The sequence below is a fragment of the Macaca fascicularis genome, chromosome 10 (assembly GCF_037993035.2).
Source record: "Macaca fascicularis isolate 582-1 chromosome 10, T2T-MFA8v1.1".
NCBI classification, from domain to species: Eukaryota; Metazoa; Chordata; class Mammalia; order Primates; family Cercopithecidae; genus Macaca; species Macaca fascicularis.
Genome location: NC_088384.1, coordinates 78595922 through 78614812, shown reverse-complemented (window position 1 = coordinate 78614812; position 18891 = coordinate 78595922). Strand labels below are relative to the sequence as shown.

At 41.4% G+C, this 18891-nt stretch overlaps 1 protein-coding gene across 3 annotated transcripts in view; it reads left to right on the top strand.

Annotated features, from left to right (window-relative positions):
* PLCB1 (phospholipase C beta 1) overlaps positions 1-18891 on the top strand; it is a 744009-nt gene that overhangs the window by 559838 nt on the left and 165280 nt on the right. For all 3 annotated transcript variants that reach the window (XM_005568372.4, XM_005568373.4, XM_065521765.2), the window contains exons 12-14: positions 8215-8297; positions 16017-16101; positions 17133-17310. In XM_005568372.4, the coding sequence (XP_005568429.1) occupies positions 8215-8297; positions 16017-16101; positions 17133-17310 (346 nt within the window). The remainder of the gene's footprint in view (positions 1-8214; positions 8298-16016; positions 16102-17132; positions 17311-18891) is intronic.

Below are 18891 nucleotides of genomic sequence, written 5' to 3'. Positions count from 1 at the left end.
GTTCCTCCTGCTAATGCCCATAGCAGGATAGACAGTTCTGGCTGAGATGTGGGTAGGTGACAGTGGGTGAGGATGGATGTGGGGAGTAGAAATGCCAACCTATTTTGCAGACAGATATACAGTAGCAAGGATGCTTTGCATCAGGACTGAGACTAGAGGAAGGCAAGTAAGTTACCTAGCAAGTAAAATTTAAGGGTGTCTTTGCTCTCAGGGCCGTGTAAGCACGGAGCTGGCACTAGAGAGTGAGTGTCTCTTTAAATTTTGCACTTAGTCGATTCTCTTGCCTCATCCTAGTCCCAACCCTACTTGCATGATTATCAGCCTACAGTCTGCTTTCCCTGAACCCAGTGTGTAAGGTGACTTTGTAAGAAAGAGTAAGAAGAGAAACAGGGCACAAGGGCCTACATAATCTGCAATCCCCCCATTACCTTGTTTCTTACTGCTTTCCCCCTCACCCACTGGGCTCCAACTATACTGACCTTGCTGTTCCTTGGCTGTGCCAGGCTGGTGCCACCTCACAGCCTTTGCATAGGCTCTTCTCTCTGCCTGGAATGGTCTTCCCATAGGTATCTGCCTGGTTATTCCCTTGCCTCCTTGAAGCCTTCCTCAAATGTCGCCTTCTCAGTGAGGCCTCCTGGGAACGATCTATTTACTACTGTCACCAGCCACCACTCCCAATCCCCACGCTTTATAACCCTGACATGCCAACTTTTTAGTATTGTATTTTCCTAAGGCTCTTATCATATCACCTTCTAACAATCTGCCTAATTTGCTTAATTCCTATGTTCCTTGTCTATTGTCTCTTCTACTAACGCATAAGCTCCACAAAGACAGGGCTCTTTGTTCTGTTCCCTGATCTGTCCCAAGTTCTCTTCTTTGAGCAGAACCCGACATATAGTAGGTGCTCAATAAATGTTTTTGGATGAATTTTCCCTTCCCAAAGCAAGTAGATCAAATATAGCATAACCTCCATTTTTAGTCTTTCTTGCCTCTGCTCATCAGATAAGTGAATTTGTCTTTCTCCATCCTTCACATAATATGTTGGTAGAGGCAGGGAAAACATTCCCCCAACATTTGCCAGTTTTAGCTGCCCTGAACATTTGGGCCAGATATTCACAGTATAATGAGACTGTATTCTATAGCTCCACTGCATAGCACTGCAGCAAAATACACTGATTGCGGAGTTCATTTTTATGTCCCCCAGTGTATCTGCTTTCAGTGTGTGTGACCTGGAAAGCTTCTGTGTGATAGATCCCAAAAGCAAGAGATCCTATTGGCATTTGCTCCCTATTGACTGTATGGGTCAAAATAAAAAGTTATACTCTGGGAAAGGAGACATTCAGCCTCTTTATGAAGGGCTTTTTGTTTTGTAGTCTGGCTTTATTATTTGTCCCATGTATCTGTTTCTATGCCTCATCACATTAGTCTTCCTGGTGGCCTAGACATAGCAATTCACCACTTGGTTTTCATTCTGTCTTCTCCCATCCAATATCCTTTCTCCTTACGCTTGACACCACCCACCCACCTCTTTCCCTGAGTGATTTTTCTCCCTTTAGGCAGTTTCCTTTTAACCAGCAATTATACAAGATGGAAAACTGGATAATGTAATAAAATATATGAGGAAAATGTATTAAATTTGAGTAGGTTAAGTTGAGCATTTCTGAAAATAAAGTGTCATTCATTCCCTGAGAGAAACAATAATTTAGGATGCAATTTCACTGCTACCTAAATGCACATATAAAATGGATATCCAAATACACCTACTGTTGTCTGTCAAGGATAAAGGATTTCAAGGGCAGTTTGTCTCACTGGAGTTTAGTAATTGAACCATACGGTTTATAGATTATTGAATCTAGTGCTACAAGTCTCTGAAAAACAGTTTTGGCTTGATAAGGAACAATGGAGCATTACTGTACTTTCACATCCAATGTCTACCAATTATGGCAAGTATGAAAGAGTGAAACTTAAAAGCGATAACTGGTTTTCTCATTCTGACTGATCATGCACACCATACAAAATATTTCAAAGGCACAAAAGCATGAAAGTTCTCCAGTGGAACTTCTAAAGTTTTCAGTTGCTCTTAACTAAAAATTATTAGATGAAATTTAGTAATCCTTTTTTTTTTGGTTTAATAATTGCAAAAGGTTTCCTAAGCTGCTAGCTAAAGTTATGGTAGAGATGGGGAGAGGTGGACAGAGAGAGGAGGGAGAAGGATGGGTGAGAAAGAGAGAAAGGTGAACGCAGAAGGCAAGGATGCTCTCTGGAGCTGACTGACAGGGGTCCAGTACCAGCTCTTCCATTCAGTTGCTGCAAGACCTTGGAGAAGCTTCCTTCCCAGTGCAAGTTTCCTTTGTTACCAGCAAAATGGAGATGATAATAGTGTTTACCTCCTGGGGTGATTATAAGTAAGCATTCAGTAACTGTACTTAATACACAAATATTGCTTAAACTATGCATGGCATGCAGTGACTACTCTATAAATGTGAGCTTCTGATGTTATCATTGAAATGCATAAAAGTCAAATCTTATCTTTCTTTCTGTAAATATAATGGTTGTGTATTACCTGGGCATGGACTTATTAAGCCAGAGTGAAGGTGGGGGGCTGAATTAAGTTATCTGTAAGGCTGCCATGGTAGAAGCTGTGGGCATCCTCTACGCTCAACCCATGGCATCCACTTCACTTCCAGGAAGGTACCAGAAGCCCAAATTGTAGTAAACTAAACACAGCCCAGGCCTTGGTTAGGGGTCCAGTAGGAGCAGAGAAGGGAACAACAGATGAGCTTGGATGCTCCACTGCAAACATGAGTCCTAAGTCAAGCACACAAGATCAGAAGTACACAATGTCAGAGGCAGGACAAAGGGAAAAGCAGGGGAAGCAAGACAGGAAAATCTAGGAACCCCAGTGGCCCAGCTGTAGTTCAGACCACACTAGCATCCCCACTGTGGGAAGAGAGAATGAAACCCAGGGAGCTACGAAGATGGGGGTGCATGGACTCCCTACAATTCTAAGAGCAGGCCCAGAGAAGCACTCACATTTTATCAGCCTAAGATAAAGATATGAGAGAGATTTGACCTGAAGCTAAATACTCACTTCCTAAATTAGAGGAGGGGAAGAGGGGCTTACCCACCTTCAGATTTAACTCTCCTTGGCCTAAATACCAATGAGGCAAGCCCACAATCCACTTTCATTATTAAAGGTGGCTGGAGAAGTTCTCAAATAGACAACGAAGAGAGCCATCATCAGAAAAGTTAGCAAAGCTGGCCAGCACAGTCCTCATGCCTGTAATCCCAGCACTTTGGGAGGCTGAGGCAGGCAGATCAGTTGAGGTCAGAAGTTCAAAACCAGCCTGGCCAACATGGCAAAACCCCATCTCTACTAAAAACACAAAACATTAGCTGAGTGTGGTGGTACGTGCCTGTAGTCCCAGCTGCTTGGGAGCTAAGGCACAAGAATTGCCTGAACCAAGGAGGCAGAGGTTACAATGAACCGAGATCATGCTATGGCACTCCAGCCTGGGCAACAGAGCAAGACTTCATTTCAAGAAAAACAACAGGTAGCAAAGACTAACTACACTTTTATTTACATGTATATCTGAAGGACTTTAAAAAAAATTAAAGCTCAATGTTTATTGGAAATTTCAGCCATGAAGTTGTTAAAAAATTAACACCGCCGGGCGCGGTGGCTCAAGCCTGTAATCCCAGCACTTTGGGAGGCCGAGACGGGTGGATCATGAGGTCAGGAGATAGAGACCATCCTGGCTAACACGGTGAAACCCCATCTCTACTAAAAATACAAAAAATTAGCCGGGCGTGGTGGCGGCGCCTGTAGTCCCAGCTACTCGGGAGGCTGAGGCAGGAGAATGGCGGGAACCTGGGAGGCGGAGCTTGCAGTGAGCTGAGATCTGGCCACTGCACTCCAGCCCAGGCGACAGAGCGAGACTCCGTCTCAAAAAAAAAAAAAAAAATTAATCTGGCTATTGAGTATGAATCAACATTCAACCCTCTATAATACAAAATTACATTTACTTTGGTTACAATCAAGTTTTAAGCTTTGCTTAAGCCAATGATCAGACCAGTCCAAAGGTCAACAAACTATCTTCTGCAGGCCACATTTATCCTGCCATCTGCTTTTGTGAATTAAGCTTTGTTGGAACATAGCCACATCCAATTGTTTGCATATTATCTGTGGCTGCTTTGGGGCTATGCATTAGTCTGGACTGGCTCTCTTTCTAGAGAGACAGAGTTATTAAAAGGAACTGGCTTATGTGGTTATGGAGGTTGAGAAATTCCAAGATCTTCAGTTGACAAGCTGGAGACCCAGCTGACCTAATGGTACAATAGCAGTCCTGATCCAAAGGCGTAAGAATAAGGAGAGCCAATGGTGTAAGCTGCAGTACAAGTCCAAGTCTCAAGGTAGGAGAAGACCGATGTCCCAGCTCAAAAACACTCGAGCAGAAACAGCAAATTCTCTTTTACTCTGTCTTTTCTTTCTTTTTTTTTTTTTTTTCTCCGATTCAGGCTTCCAGTGGATTGAATGAGGCCCATCCACATTAGGGAGGGCAGGCTGCTTAACTCGGTCTACCAATGTAAATGTTAATCTCTTCCAGAAACCCCTCACAGAGACACCCAGAAGAATGTTTAACCAAATATCTGGGCACCCCATGACCCAGTCAAGTTGACACATAAAATTAATCATCACAAGCTTCAAAGGCAGAGTTGAATAGTTGCCATAGAAATAGAAGTTCTATGTCCAGCAAAGCCTAAAACACTACCTGGTCCTTTATGAAAAATGTGTGCTGATCTCTGAGCTAGTCAATAGAAGAATAAATGGGAACACAACTAGATAAATTCTGTTTCTCTTCTGTTACATATCAGGAGTTCATTCATTCATCTGAAAGTATTTTGTGAGCATCTAGAATATGCCTTAGCAGAACAGTGAAGAGAACAAGTTCTTACCTCAAGAAGTTTACACTGTCTAGTGAGGAAAGATAGATCAAAATAAACACAAAGATACAGTGCATAGAAACATGCCCTTTAAAACAATCTAAATCAGTGGGCAAGGAAAAGAGAGAGCTGAGTTATGCTGTCTGGATGGTGGAGGCAGGCCTTTGGTAAGGTGATGTTTAGGCACAGATGCTGTACTTACTCCCAAATCAATGCAATAAATCATGCTTTCATGTGAGTATTTTTGACTGAAGGAACACAGTGCAAAGATGGTGAGATGAAAGCATGCCTGATATATTCAAGGAAAAGCAACAAGATCAATGGACTGTATCCAGGTGACAGAGAGGGAGAGGAAAAGGAGATGAATTTAAAGAAATGGCAGGTGCCAGATCAAGTTAGGCTCTGTAGATGATGATAATGAATTTGGATTTCATTCCATGTGAAATGGGAAGTCATTGGAAAGTTTATTAAAAGGAGTGAAACTGTCTACTCATGTTTAGGAGCAATGACTCTGGCTATGGTGTGGAATACAGCGGCAAACACTAGAAGCCAGGAAAGCAGTAAAAAGACTCTGTCAGTCAGCTTCTCCTAGGTTTTTCTGCAATAAAAAGAAACCCCAGGATCACAGTGATTTACAGCCACAAAGGTTTACTTCTCACTCAGGTTAGATGTCAGCTGTGGCTCTGATTGCTATTGTTTGGAATTCATATTGAATGAACAACCCCCATCTATGATATCACTGGACTCATGGGAGAAGAGAAAGAGAAATGTCTGGACAACAACATGATGGATCTTCAAGACTCTACTCAGCAGCAGCACATGTCATTTTCACACCCAGGCCCTTGGCCAAAATAAAACACACGGCCAAGCCTATGGTCAACAGAGTGTGTAGATAGAATCCTCCCAAAGGAAGGGGGAAGCAAATAAGTGGCAATGATGATAAAATCTAACACAGCAGTGACTGCAGTGGTTTTTGTATTAGGATGATAGCAGTGGAGGTGCTGACACTTGACTGTACTCGGGATCTATTTTGGACAAGATTGCTGAGGAATTAAAAGACGTGAGAGAAGGAGAGGAGGCGAGAATGGCTCTACTGTATTTATCCTTTACCTGATACACTAGTGCCAAATTTATGAAATAAACAAAATCCAGCCCTTTTTTTCCCACACTTAGTATCCACATGCTTGATGACCTCTATTCTCAGTTCTTTTGAGGGCTTTGCTCTTAGTTGGCTGAGATTATTAGCTACATGGAAGTTACTGCAATGGTTGGGTATTAATAAGCTCTAGAGTCAGACAAATCTTCCTGGGGTTTAATCCCTTCCTGGGATTCAATCCCTTCCTGGGATTCTCTTCTCTATGACTTAAGGTAAGTCAGTTAATATCTCTGCACCTTAGTTGAACTGAGAATATATAACCATGATGAGCTGAGTCCTTTGCCTTCTCTTGCTGCGTCTTCACAACAGATCTGTGAAGTGAGGTTTATTGCCCCCACTTTATAGGTCAGCAAACCAATACACAGAGGCATTAAGTGATTTTCCCAAGGTCACACAGCTTGTAAATCTCAGAGGCAAGGATTCAAAAGTCTGTTTGAATCCAAAGCCTGTGCTCAAATAAATCAAATATAGCATTTAAAATCTGGATGTTGCTTACCTTTTATAGTGCTTGCTTTTTTTTTGACAGACTCAACTATCATAAAAGTTAAACTGATTATGTATGAAAGATAATCTGTGAGTTCATTTCTAAGAAACAGTAAAAGTGATTCTTCTCGCTCCATGCAGGCAAATCCTTCTTAGAGGATATATGCAAATATAGTACAGAATTAGAAAGCCTTATTTATACTCTAGGGCCAGGGAAATAGCTTTCAGGAGTGGATATAAAGAATGCTATACGTTGAATGGGGAAGGTAGAGACGATAGCAGAAAAGGCTCAGGCGTAAGGAATAGGAGTGGAAATACTTACTTAAAAGGAGAATATGAAAAAAATAAATATAACTAAAAACAAGTGTATGGGAATATGAAACCTCACTACTACTGAAAGTGATATAATTAAATAATAAATGAGACTGCACTTTACTACCATTTAAATAAGAAAAACATTTTTAAGAATAATGCCCCAAACTGGTGAATATGCATTGAAATCTGGTCCTGCATGCCTTATTCTGAGCAATCTAAAATGAAAAGCAATTTGAAGATACATGAGGGACTGTAAGAGTATTCATATTCTTAAATCAAGAATTCCCCTTCCGAGAATTCATTCCCAGAAAATCATTCAAGATATTAGGGAAAAAATGAAGATGTTCTTTGTAGAATTATTTGAATGACAACTCTGCAAATGTAGCTGTCCAACAGTTGGGGAATGGTTAAATCAATTTTGATACCTTTACTTTCTAGAATTTTGTACACATATTGAAACTTGTGGCACATACATTTTTAAAAATGCAGATTGAAAATTGAAGTACTGATACATGTTACAACATGGATGAACTTTGAAACCATGCTAAGTGAAAGATGGTCAGTACAAACAACCATATATTGTATGGTTACATTTATATGAAATAATTAAAATAGGCAAATCTATGAAGACATAAAGTAGATGAATGATTGCCTGGGACTAGGTGTGTGGGGTGGGATGCAGGAATGGGGAGTGGCTGCTAGTGGGTACATGGTTTCTTTTTGAGGCGATAAAAATGTTCTAACTTATATTGAGATGGCGCTCGTGTGACTCTGAATATACTAAAAACCATTGAACTGTACACTTTTAATGGGCAGATTATATCTCAAAAAAGTTACATCTCAATAACAATGCTTTTTAAAAATACAAGTTGAGTATATACTGTAACTAAAACTAAACTACATAAATCCATGAGAGACAGACTAGAAGTGAATATAATGAAATGCTAACAATGGTTTGGTTCAGAAAGTGGATTTGTGGGTGAAAATTTTTGCCTTCTCTTACTGTCCCAAATATTTATAATATGATTAGATTTCTTTCATTATTAAAAAATAGATACAATTAGCAGACAGGAGAATCCTCTCCTTTGCATTTCTCTCTCCCCTCCACCAAAATCCAATCTTCTTATAACTTTGCAGAATCAAGAGTCGGAAATAGCACCGTCCAGCAGCCCTCGAAATCCCTTCTAGCCATTTCAGGCCATTTGATACAATTCTCTGAATGGAAAAGACAACTATATTAATAGATTTAATACACCTCAAGAATATACAGATGAAAATTTCTGGCATACTGAATATACATGTGTTCTCATTTTCAGGAAGTGATAGAAGCAATTGCGGAGTGTGCATTTAAGACTTCACCTTTTCCAATTCTCCTTTCATTTGAGAACCATGTGGATTCGTAAGTATTCAACATATTCAGGAAAGAGTCTTTTTCCCAAATGGGGCATACTGAGTAATTGTTTATCAGATTTAAAATTATTTGACATTATTAATGGTGTTCTTCAGTCATGTTATATATTAACTGGCATGTTTTCATTTGTAGGTGATGGAATTCACTTAAAATAATCAACATTAAAATTGTCCATTGGACTTGTAGGATCTATTTTCATACCATAGTATGGTTTTTAAATTAAAATCTCTTCTTTTTGCAATGCAATGGAACATGTTTTCCTACACAATACGTGTCTCTGTCATAGATTTGGGGTGCTGTGGGCCACTTTTATAACTCTCCTTCATGAGTTCCTTCTATTGCACACAATTTGAGTCCAACATCACCTTGTGGCAGGTGGAGGGAGAGCTGTGAATTCCATTTTACCAATTTGCACTTACACAGAACTCAGTTCACCAAACCTCCATATTCCCCCTTTTCACTGGCTTTCCCGTTTGTCAATATTTGTATTTGCCAATTTCAAAATAGCCTGCATGTATTGCTGAGCTACACAAAGAAAAGGTTATTTTGACTTCACTGTTTTATATTCATTTTAGCACACATTACCAAAGAGAGACACATTTATATCTGATAGATGTATATTAGTTTATCATGTAGTTACTCACTTTAAAGAGCTACAGAATGAAAGATTGTTATCCATATTGAATGAAAGCCCCTGCTTTCATTTCGGGAACCTAAGCCAGAATTTTCAACTAAAAGCCAGCAGCACCTGTCCTAATTTGGATTACAAGTTTCTTTTGACCCTCCTTCCTAATGAGAGCCTTTCCCAGGTCACTGAGCCTCTTTGTCCAAGTAACTTGCAACACGTGCTTCAATTCTCTAATTCTTAAAGAGTTCACTAAATATTAAAGATGCAGATTGGTCATGAGCAAATTTCAACTTGAAGAATTTCTAAGTAGTTAAATGTGACAATTTTATAATTATCTGTATTTTTTCAGTTTGCCTTCCAGAAATCCATATTACGTTTACTGGCTTGTGGTTCTGTTTCATTATGCAACAGTCATTCAATGAATGATGTAATCCTTTGGCACATAGCTTCTCCAACGCTTCTGAGGGTCAAAGGAAGAGAAAGGAATTTATTCTGTTCCATGCTATTTCTGTTCTTACTCAAAGGGGCACCTCTTTAGAGGCTGTATTTAATACCTAGTTTGCTGTGATGGTTCTGCTTTGCAATTGACTCTGTTAAACAATTTCTCATCTCTCTCCATTCATTTGTAATTGGCCTGTAACAATATGTATTAGTCCATTCTTGTACTGCTATAAAGAAATGCCAGAGAGTGGGTAATTTATGAAGAAAAGAGGTTTAATTGGCTCACAGTTCCACAGGCTGTACAGGAAGCCTGGTGGCATCTGCTTCTGGGGAGGCCTCAGGGAGCTTTTACTCATGGGAAAACAGAGTGGAAGCAGGTGTCTTACATGGCAGGAGGAGGACTAAGAGAGAGTGAGGAGGTGTCACACACTTTTGAACAACAAGATCTCGTGAGAACTCACTATCACAACAACAGTACCGAGGGGAATGGTGTTAAACCAAAAGAAATCACCCCCATGATCCAATCATCTCCCACCAGGCCCCGCTTCCAACATCGGGGGTTACAATTTGACATGAGATTTGGTCAGAGATGCAGATTCAAACCTTATCACAATACTTTAGCACTTTTCTTTCAGGCATTGTAGTTTCAACTTGAGGACGCTTTTTTTTTTTTTTTTTTAAATAGAAGAAGGGCATCTGGCATACTTTTCTTTTTTCCTTTCTTTCTTTCTTTCTTTCTTTCTTTCTTTCTTTCTTTCTTTCTTTCTTTCTTTCTTTCTTTCTTTCTTTCTTTTCTTGTTTTGTTTTGTTTTGTTTTGTTTTTTGTTTTTTGAGACAGAGTTTCACTCTTGTTGCCCAGGCTAGAGTGCCATGGCACGATCCTGATTCACTGCAACCTCCGCCTCCCGGGTTCAAGTGATTCTCCTGCCTCAGCCTTCCGAGTAGCTGGGATTACAGGCCTGCGCCACCATGCTCGGCTAATTTTATATTTTTAGTAGAGACGGGGATTCTCCATGTTGGTTAGGCTGGTCTCGAACTCCCGACCTCAGGTGATCCGCCCACCTTGGCCTCCCAAAGTGCTGGGATTGGCATACTTATTTTCTTAAAGAGATGTTTCTATTTAAATTAGACAAAATGAAAGGCTATGGTTCCATTCTGTATTGTCACACCTGCTACACTGAGCTTCCCCTTGACATAGCCAGAAAAATATCAACCGCCACCTCCACCAACATAACAGCTAACCTTTATTAAACATTTTTTGTGGCAAGCAGTTTTTGAAATATTTTACAAGCCTCAGCTCATGTAAGCCTCACCACAAACCCAGGTGCTTCTAAGAGTAAATATTATGATTGTCGCCATTTTACAGATGATGAAACTGAGTCCTAAAGAGGATGAACAACTTGCTCAAGGCCATGTAACTAAAACATGACAGAGATGGGATTCCAATCCAGTTAGTGTGACTTCAAAATGCACACTTTTAACCTTTTAACCAACACATCTCCTACGCCTAAACAGAAGCATCGCAAGCCTTCAAAACATCAAATTCAGACAATGAGAGCATCCACCAGACAATGGCCAGCAAGTGTTCACCTCTGTGGCTTGTAATGCTTAAACACAAGATGGTTTTTGCAGTTCTTCACACCAGTCATGTAGAGATCCAGAACTGGACATGAAAACTAATTTCTGCATCATGCACAAAGGCTAAGAGACTAGTGCCATTGTACTGCCCTTACTGGCTTAAAAATGATAAATTTAGCTATTACAAGTTCATTAATAATTTATATATGACAAAAGAAAACAGGAAAACAGCCTTTCCAGGATGCCATGATTGTGTCCCAAACCACTGAGATAATGTAATGGCAGTGAAATACTAAAAGATAAAATTCTATTGTGGAGGAAGTGGGTGGGAGTTGCTTGCTTCATATTTCCCTTGTCCTTCAGATATCAAAACTGCTCAGCCACCATTCTTTCCTGGGAGGCTAGCACACACCCAAAGAAAACCGATAAGCTTTCCCTTCGCTGTTAAAACCCCATGCTTGACTTGTGAGTCACCTCATCTAGTTCCTGAACCCATAGCAGGCAGTAGCAGCACTGTTTCCCACTAAACCTAGAAGTAACCTCAGAATCCTTCTCAGCACAGTGACCTCGGAATAGACCAGCAAGACATCTGACACCTATCTGCCATCTCTGATGAACTATTTTATTCCCCTGTGTGCTGCATATATGGAATTTCAGGTTTAGAACTCTGGTCCCAGCTCACTTGGGCCACACGTCCAAAACAAATTTACACTAGAAAAAAAGGAGAAAAGGACTGGGCACAGTGGCTCACTCCTGTAATCCCAGCACTTTGGGAGGCCGAGACGGGCGGATCACGAGGTCAGGAGATCGAGACCATCCTGGCCAAAACGGTGAAACCCTGTCTCTACTACAAATACAAAGTGGGTGTGGTGGCGAGTGCCTATAGTCCCAGTTACTCAGGAGGCTGAGGCAGAAGAATCTCTTGAACCCGGGAGGCAGAGGCTGCAGTGAGCCGAGATCACGCCACTGCACTCCAGCCTGGGTGACAGAGTGAGACTTTGTCTCAAAAAACAACAAAAAAAATTAATTTATTAAAAAAGAAAGAAAAAACAAGAAAAGCCACTGAAATTTCTGGTTTTCTCTCCCAATATCTGAAGTCACCTATCCATGGACAATAAAAGGAAATCTGCTATTAGCTGCTTTCAATGTATCCTGTTGCTACATCGGAATCCCATGAAGTGTCTTCAAAATGCAGATTCCTGAGTTATACTCTTACCCTGACTTAGAATTTCTAGAAATAAGACTTGAAAATATATTTTTGAAAGCCCTACTTGACTCTGACATCCTACTTGTGAACCAGCACTTTTATAAAAAGAATTCTACACCAAATTCAAGTAAAGTAAGCTTTACCCATGTTCAGCCACAGAAAACTGTGAAATTTTGAACAAGGTTCTTAATTTCCATGGATTGCAGATTCCTCCTTTATAGGGAAAGAAGTTGGTTTCATTCAGATTGGAGGATTTACCCCCAAGAAATCAAGTGAGTTCCTCAGTCGGGAAAACTGACCTCTGCCCCAGACCTCTGCCCCAGACCTCTGCCCTGACCTCTGTCCCAGCATATAATAAAATACTGGGAGTATTTTATTATGCTCAGAAATGTCTGCTATGACCTGAAGTTCAAAATGCATTTGTGATTTTTTTTTCCTCTCACTTCATCTCCATAATAGCTGATATTGATGCTCTAAACACGTCAGGATTTTGTTTTTTTGCTAATTGCAATTTTAATGCCTTTTATTTCTGCAGTTCTGACCTGCAATTAAAGTCGGTTTGTTTTCCTCTGACTTTTTCAATTCAGTATTTGCTCTCTGCTCTGATTTAGTTCCATCAGGTGGGTGTGCATGTTTATTGAGAACATGGATAGCCTGATTACCAAATAGCTCATTTTACTTTTTGCTTGGACACCTATCTCTTGTTCTGTCCATCTCAGTTGATTCTGAGGCAGGTTTTGTTTTTGTCTTTGTTCTTGTTTGTCTGTTTGGTTTGAGGGTCTCGCTCTGTCACCCAGGCAGGAGTGCAGTGGTACAATCTCGGCTCACTGCAACCTCCGCCTCCTAGGTTCAAGCGATTCTCCTGCCTCCTGAGTAGCTGAGATTACAGGCATGCACCACCACAACTGGCAAACTTTTGCATTTTTAGTAAAGACAGGGTTTCACCATGTTGGCCAGGCTGATCTTGGGACTCCTGACCTCGGCCTCCGAAAGGGCTGGGATTACAGATGTAAGCCACCACGCCCAGCCCTCAGGCAGGTTCTAAACGTCTACATTAGACATAGATTCTTGTTCTTAAAAGTGTGGTCCTCAGACCAGCAGCATCTGCATCACTGGTGAGCAAGTTAGAGCTGCAGCCGAGTCCTGGGCCCCACCCTGGACTCTGTGTTGGACTCTTCATTTTAATAAGACCCCAGGTGATGTGAATGAGATAGAAGAGCTAAGCTGTAACCACCATGGTTTACTAACCACCTGCATCAGAATTATCTGCAGGCTGGCTTAAAATGCACGTTCCGGGGCTTTTGTCCGAGCTACGTGAATCAGGGGACTGTGGACTTGATCCTGTCACCTGCGCATTAACAGCTCAGGTGATTCCTTAGTGGAACTGAGTGATAATCATGGCTCCAGTAAAATCTTTATCTGGGCCTGATTTGGGGACTTCCTGACAGAGGGCACCTATTTGGGGATATTTGGGACATCTCCCTGAAATTCCTCTACTGGAGAGAATATGGTTACCTGGAAAATCCTGAGAGCAGGGCTTTCAGGTAAAACGCTCTGCTTTCACTCCAGGTGTTTGATTAAAGATAATTCGGGTCTCCCAATTCCAATATTCAGGAAAAATGTCATCAACTTCAGCACGTGTTGACTTATTTTAATCAATCACAGTGGTTTTCAAACTTGAACACACACCAGAATCAAGAGGGCTTGTTAAGACGCAGACTCCAGTTTCCCAGAGTCTCTGATTCAGAATCTGCACTTCTAACAAGCTCCTGGTGATGATGCTGCTGATGGTTCAGGGACCACACTTGAAGAAGTAATGCTCCATGATATTGAGCAGCATCTTTCTGTAAAAGGGAAATGGAGGGTTTGGCCATTTCTTTAGTGCACTCTGGAACATGTCGTCCCAGCACAAATGCATTTCTTATCAGCAGCAGCCACAGTGCAGGCTGACCTGGTTGAACCCCTGTGCAAGTTATCACTGGAGGAAGAAGACCTGAACCCAAGGATGCCCGGGGCTGGCCCTACCTATTCAGCCACTTCTCTGCCTGCTCCCAAAGCTCTCATAGACAGTTTCTAATGACTTGTCCTTCTGCAATAACCTCTGATGCTTTTCAGGATCAATTCTCTGACTAGTAGTTTTTCTTCTCTCCCTAATACTACCGAGGAATGTGGTACTGTATTCTGAGGGCTGCATAAGCCATTTAATAAGCTCCCATACAGACCAAGAGAGGCCTGGTGAGAAGGGGCAAGGTTGCTGTGGAGGACTTTGCAAGTCCTTTGAATCTCTCCTTAGCCTCTCCCTGCGGTTCCAAGAAAGCAGTGACTTGGGGGTTCATATTCAAATGCCAGAGAACTCACTTTCCCCCCAGAGCACATGACTTGGGGGTTCATATTCAAATGCCAGAGAACTCACTTTCCCCCCAGAGCACATGCTTTGTTTTTAAAAGGAAAAAAAGGAATACAAAATAGTGACTTTTCCTGTGGACCACTGTAGTATGATTTGAACCCTCAATACTACCCCCCTAACCCCAGGAAAAAAAAAAAAAGAACAGCTGATGATCCAGGCTTAAACATTCATGGAAAAGGGAATGAAAATAAGAATTACATTTTATGATCGATTTGAATTTTCATCAAGAAGGCTTTTCATCGCTGTTACTTATTCTTAGTACAGTCACAGTTCTGCTAAAATGTATTATCATTGCAGCATGTAGAGATAACTATTGGAAATCAAGTTTGACAGACTGTAGATCAAATTCAAAATCCATAAAACCTAAAGGAATTGGATACCTTTATAATGATATTTAACATTCCACGAAGTGAGGAAAAAATTATTGCTTTTTGAAAGGTCAAGGGAAGCAGTAGCATTGAAAGAATATGAATGTTCCCCTATATCAGCTGTGTTTACAAGTTACTGGAGATAGGATTTGTCTAGTCTAGCTGGCGGACGCCGCCTTGTAACAGTGGAATCATCTTACATTTGCCCTGCTCTTTTAATGTTTCAAAGGCGTTTGCATCCATTACTTCATTTCATCTTCTCAGCATCCTCTGTCCCTTTCCAAGAACAGTTATTATTCTCCTCATTATATAGACCCAGAGTGGTTCAGACTCTGGAGCTCAGCTCAGCAAACCCTGCAGTGCCAGCCTTTTTCCATTATACCAGGTCCCTACTGGCAACATATTCAGAATGATACCACCTTTGCTTTTCTATTATGTACATAAGAGTTGCACACAACTTTCCCCGAGGTGCCTGCTACTTTTATCTTTCCTCCAGGACCCCCTCCCCAAGTGACACACTGTTTGTTTGCCTGTCTGCCCTTTTCTACATTTTGAGATTCTCTCCCTCTCTTTTTCTTTCTCCATTGTCTCTCTTTCCCTACTCAGCTCCCTCCCTGCCATCCTTCCTTATCTATCCTCTTTCATCTCCTCATAAACACTCCTTTGCAGCAGTGGTTTACAAATTTCACTTGAGAATTTACATGGAAATATGAAAGGGTTCTTTCTCCAAGTGTCTTGCAATTGACTTGGAATCAGCGAGTTAAACAAAAGGGACTGAGCCTCTAACTCTGGGAATTTCAAGGCTCCAGTGACAGCAAATGACCTGCTGTCCCTTCCACCTGTGTCTATGCAGGTCTGCCCTGGGAACCACCTCACACGTCAATGCTTTCACTGTCCACTTGTGTATGTTATTCAAATTCACGTAAGTTAGGATAAATATGTAGGATGATAAAAACCAATCCTGACGGGTGGGATTAGAGAATCACTTCTTTCTGTAGTTAATAACAAAAAGCAATCCTGTTCAGGCTCTTTGGATAAGCCTCCCTGCTTTCCTTCTTCTGTTCTTGTTCTCCCTTAGCCCAAAGCAGCAAGCCAAGATGGCGGAGTACTGCCGACTGATCTTTGGGGATGCCCTTCTCATGGAGCCCCTGGAAAAATATCCAGTAAGCAGTTTTGATGTTTGTCCTTGAAGGAATGTGTGCATTATTGATGAACAAGGTTGAGGGAAAACTTACTTCCTTTTCATGTTTATGTTTCTTGGTAAGATTAATGCAGTTGATGATGAAATCTTTGACAAGGAGGATACCAGCAATGGGCCCCACAAAGGGTGCAGGAAGTGCCTCTGCTCTCTTCCTCTTCCCACGCTCTTCTCTCTCACTGGCTGCCTGATGAAACTCAATCAAGAGTGCAGATTTCCCAACAATTACAATCAGCCCATAGAGACAGTCCAAGAGGACAGGCCTCTGCTCACTCCCAAGGAACCTCATCACACCCCTTTGAGATGAGTGGGTTGGCAAAACAGGACACTGCAGGTGGCACAATGTCTTCTTGGCCTGTCCCTGCTGGCTGCTCTCTATTTCCTTGCATGCACCTTTTGGTGTGGCACAACTCAGGTCGCCTATTGCCATGATGATATCTCTGTTTTAGGAAGGAAAGCAGCAGAAATATCCTAAAGTAACATTTTCCTTCCTGCACCCTTTTGCCCGATCTCCATGCATTTTTAAGTGAGTTTATACCAGTCCCTACACTCATTGCAAGCCAAGAATAGAGGACCAACTTAGGCATTCTATACATTTTCTCAAAGTAGCCTATCTTGTGGCTTGCCCACATGCTTTCTGATATAATATCTAATGACCCTCTCATGGGAAATTGATTTTCCCATTAGATGTACAAACTTGAAAATTCATAAATGTTCAGATTTAGTACATCAAATCTACCAGTATATTTCTATGGTCTTATTCATGTAGAATGTGTTGAAAAAAAAAAAAAGTATAGTAATGAAAATATATCTTTGATGTAAAAAAAAAAAAAAAATTAGCGCCTGTGCAGGATACACTAAGAGTTTAATGAGCAGTGTTGAAGGTGGGGAAGAACAGTCTAGACATTCGGTATCCAAAGCTGAACAGGGGGTCTGGGGAGGGGATCTGAAAGAGGGAGCAGTAGTTTTAAAGAGTATGCCTTTCATTTCTACTAGCTGGAATCTGGAGTTCCTCTTCCAAGCCCTATGGAGTTAATGTATAAAATTTTGGTGAAAAATAAGAAGAAATCACACAAGTCATCAGAAGGAAGCGGCAAAAAGAAGCTCTCAGAACAAGCCTCCAACACCTGCAGCGACTCCTCCAGCATGTTCGAGCCCTCATCCCCAGGAGCCGGTGAGGGGCTGGTGGGCTCTCCCCCTCATGTTCTGTGTTGGTTTAAGAATTGCTGCTCTGGGCTGTGCGTGGTGGCTCATGCCTGTAATTCCAGTACTTTGGGAGGCCAAGGCAGGTAGATCACAAGGTCAGGAGTTCGAGACCCTCCTGGCCAACATAGTGAAACCCCATCTCTTTGGTGGCCAACATGGTGAAATCCCATTTCTTTGATGGCCAACATGGTGAAACCCTGTCTCTTTGCAAAAATACAAAAAGTAGCTGGGCGTAGTGGCATGTGCCTATAGTCCCAGCTACTCAGGAGGCTGAGGCAGGAGAATCACTTGAACTTGGGAGGCAGATGTTGCAGTAAGATAAGATCTAGCCACTGCACTCCAGTCTGGTGATAGAGCAAGACTCCATCTCAAAAAAAAAAAAAAAAAAAAAAAAAAGAATTAAAAAGATTCTGCTGCTCTGAAATTAGCTTTGAAGGACTTTGAACATTCCTATTTCTGCACAGTTTTAAACTACTGGTTTTCTCTTGCTGCTACCAACTTAGTGGCTTAAACCAACACAAATGCATTATCCTCTAGTCCTGTAAGTCAGGAAGACCCCTGGGTTTCACTGGGCTACACTCCAGGTGTCGGAGGGGCTGTGTTCCTTCCTGGAGGCTCTAAGGGAGAAGCTGTTTCCTTGCTTTTTCCAGCTTCAAGAGGCCACCCACATTCGTTGGCTTGGGGCTCCTTCCTCCAGCTTCAAAGCCAGCAAGGCTGCATTTCACTAACCTTTCTTTTGTGGTCACATCTCCCTCTGACCACAGGCAGGAAATGTCCTCTGCTGGCAAGAACTCAAGTCCATCCAGATAATCCAGAATAATTGCGCCCATGTCAAGGTCTTTAACTCCATCTCACCTGCAATGTCCCTTTTGTCATGCAAGCTAACATATTCATGGAGCAGAGACATCTCTAGAAGGTCATTATTCTGGCTACCATGTAAGCCAAATAGTCTTCAGAGTGACCATGTGACTTTAAGCTTCATAATGGGACATATTAACTATAGAACTGAGCGCTGGATGCATTGTCAATGACGATATGCTGAAGAGTTCTGGGCATTTCAATCTTTTCATGTTTTGAAGAGCTTTTTAAAATCTGTGACATGGCAAAATTGCTTAAATTATCTTTCGAAGCTCCTAGAGGATGCCTAATATCATTTCTTTCCCTTTTAAATTAAGGTCGAAATAGATTTCTGTGGTTGATGAGAAAAGAATTCAGTGGTCACTCATTTCCTTTGGATTATTTGTCATTTAGTCTAATTTATCTTCCAAGTTCAGTCAGAAGCTTGGCAATCTGAAGACTGCATTCCAGACATCTCCTGATTGCAGGGTGATTAAGTGGAAGAAACTTTAAGCTTGACTCTAGGAAGTTTTTCAGTTGTAAGTTAAACATAGGAGCAATCAATTTGGAAAACCACTTAGCAGTGTCTGTAAAAGCTGAATATATGCAGTCCCTGTACCTCAGGTGTTCCATTCCTAGGTATATACTTGACAAAGATGTGTATTTAGGTTTACTAAGAGACACGTACAAGAATTGCTTAAAGCAGCGGTAT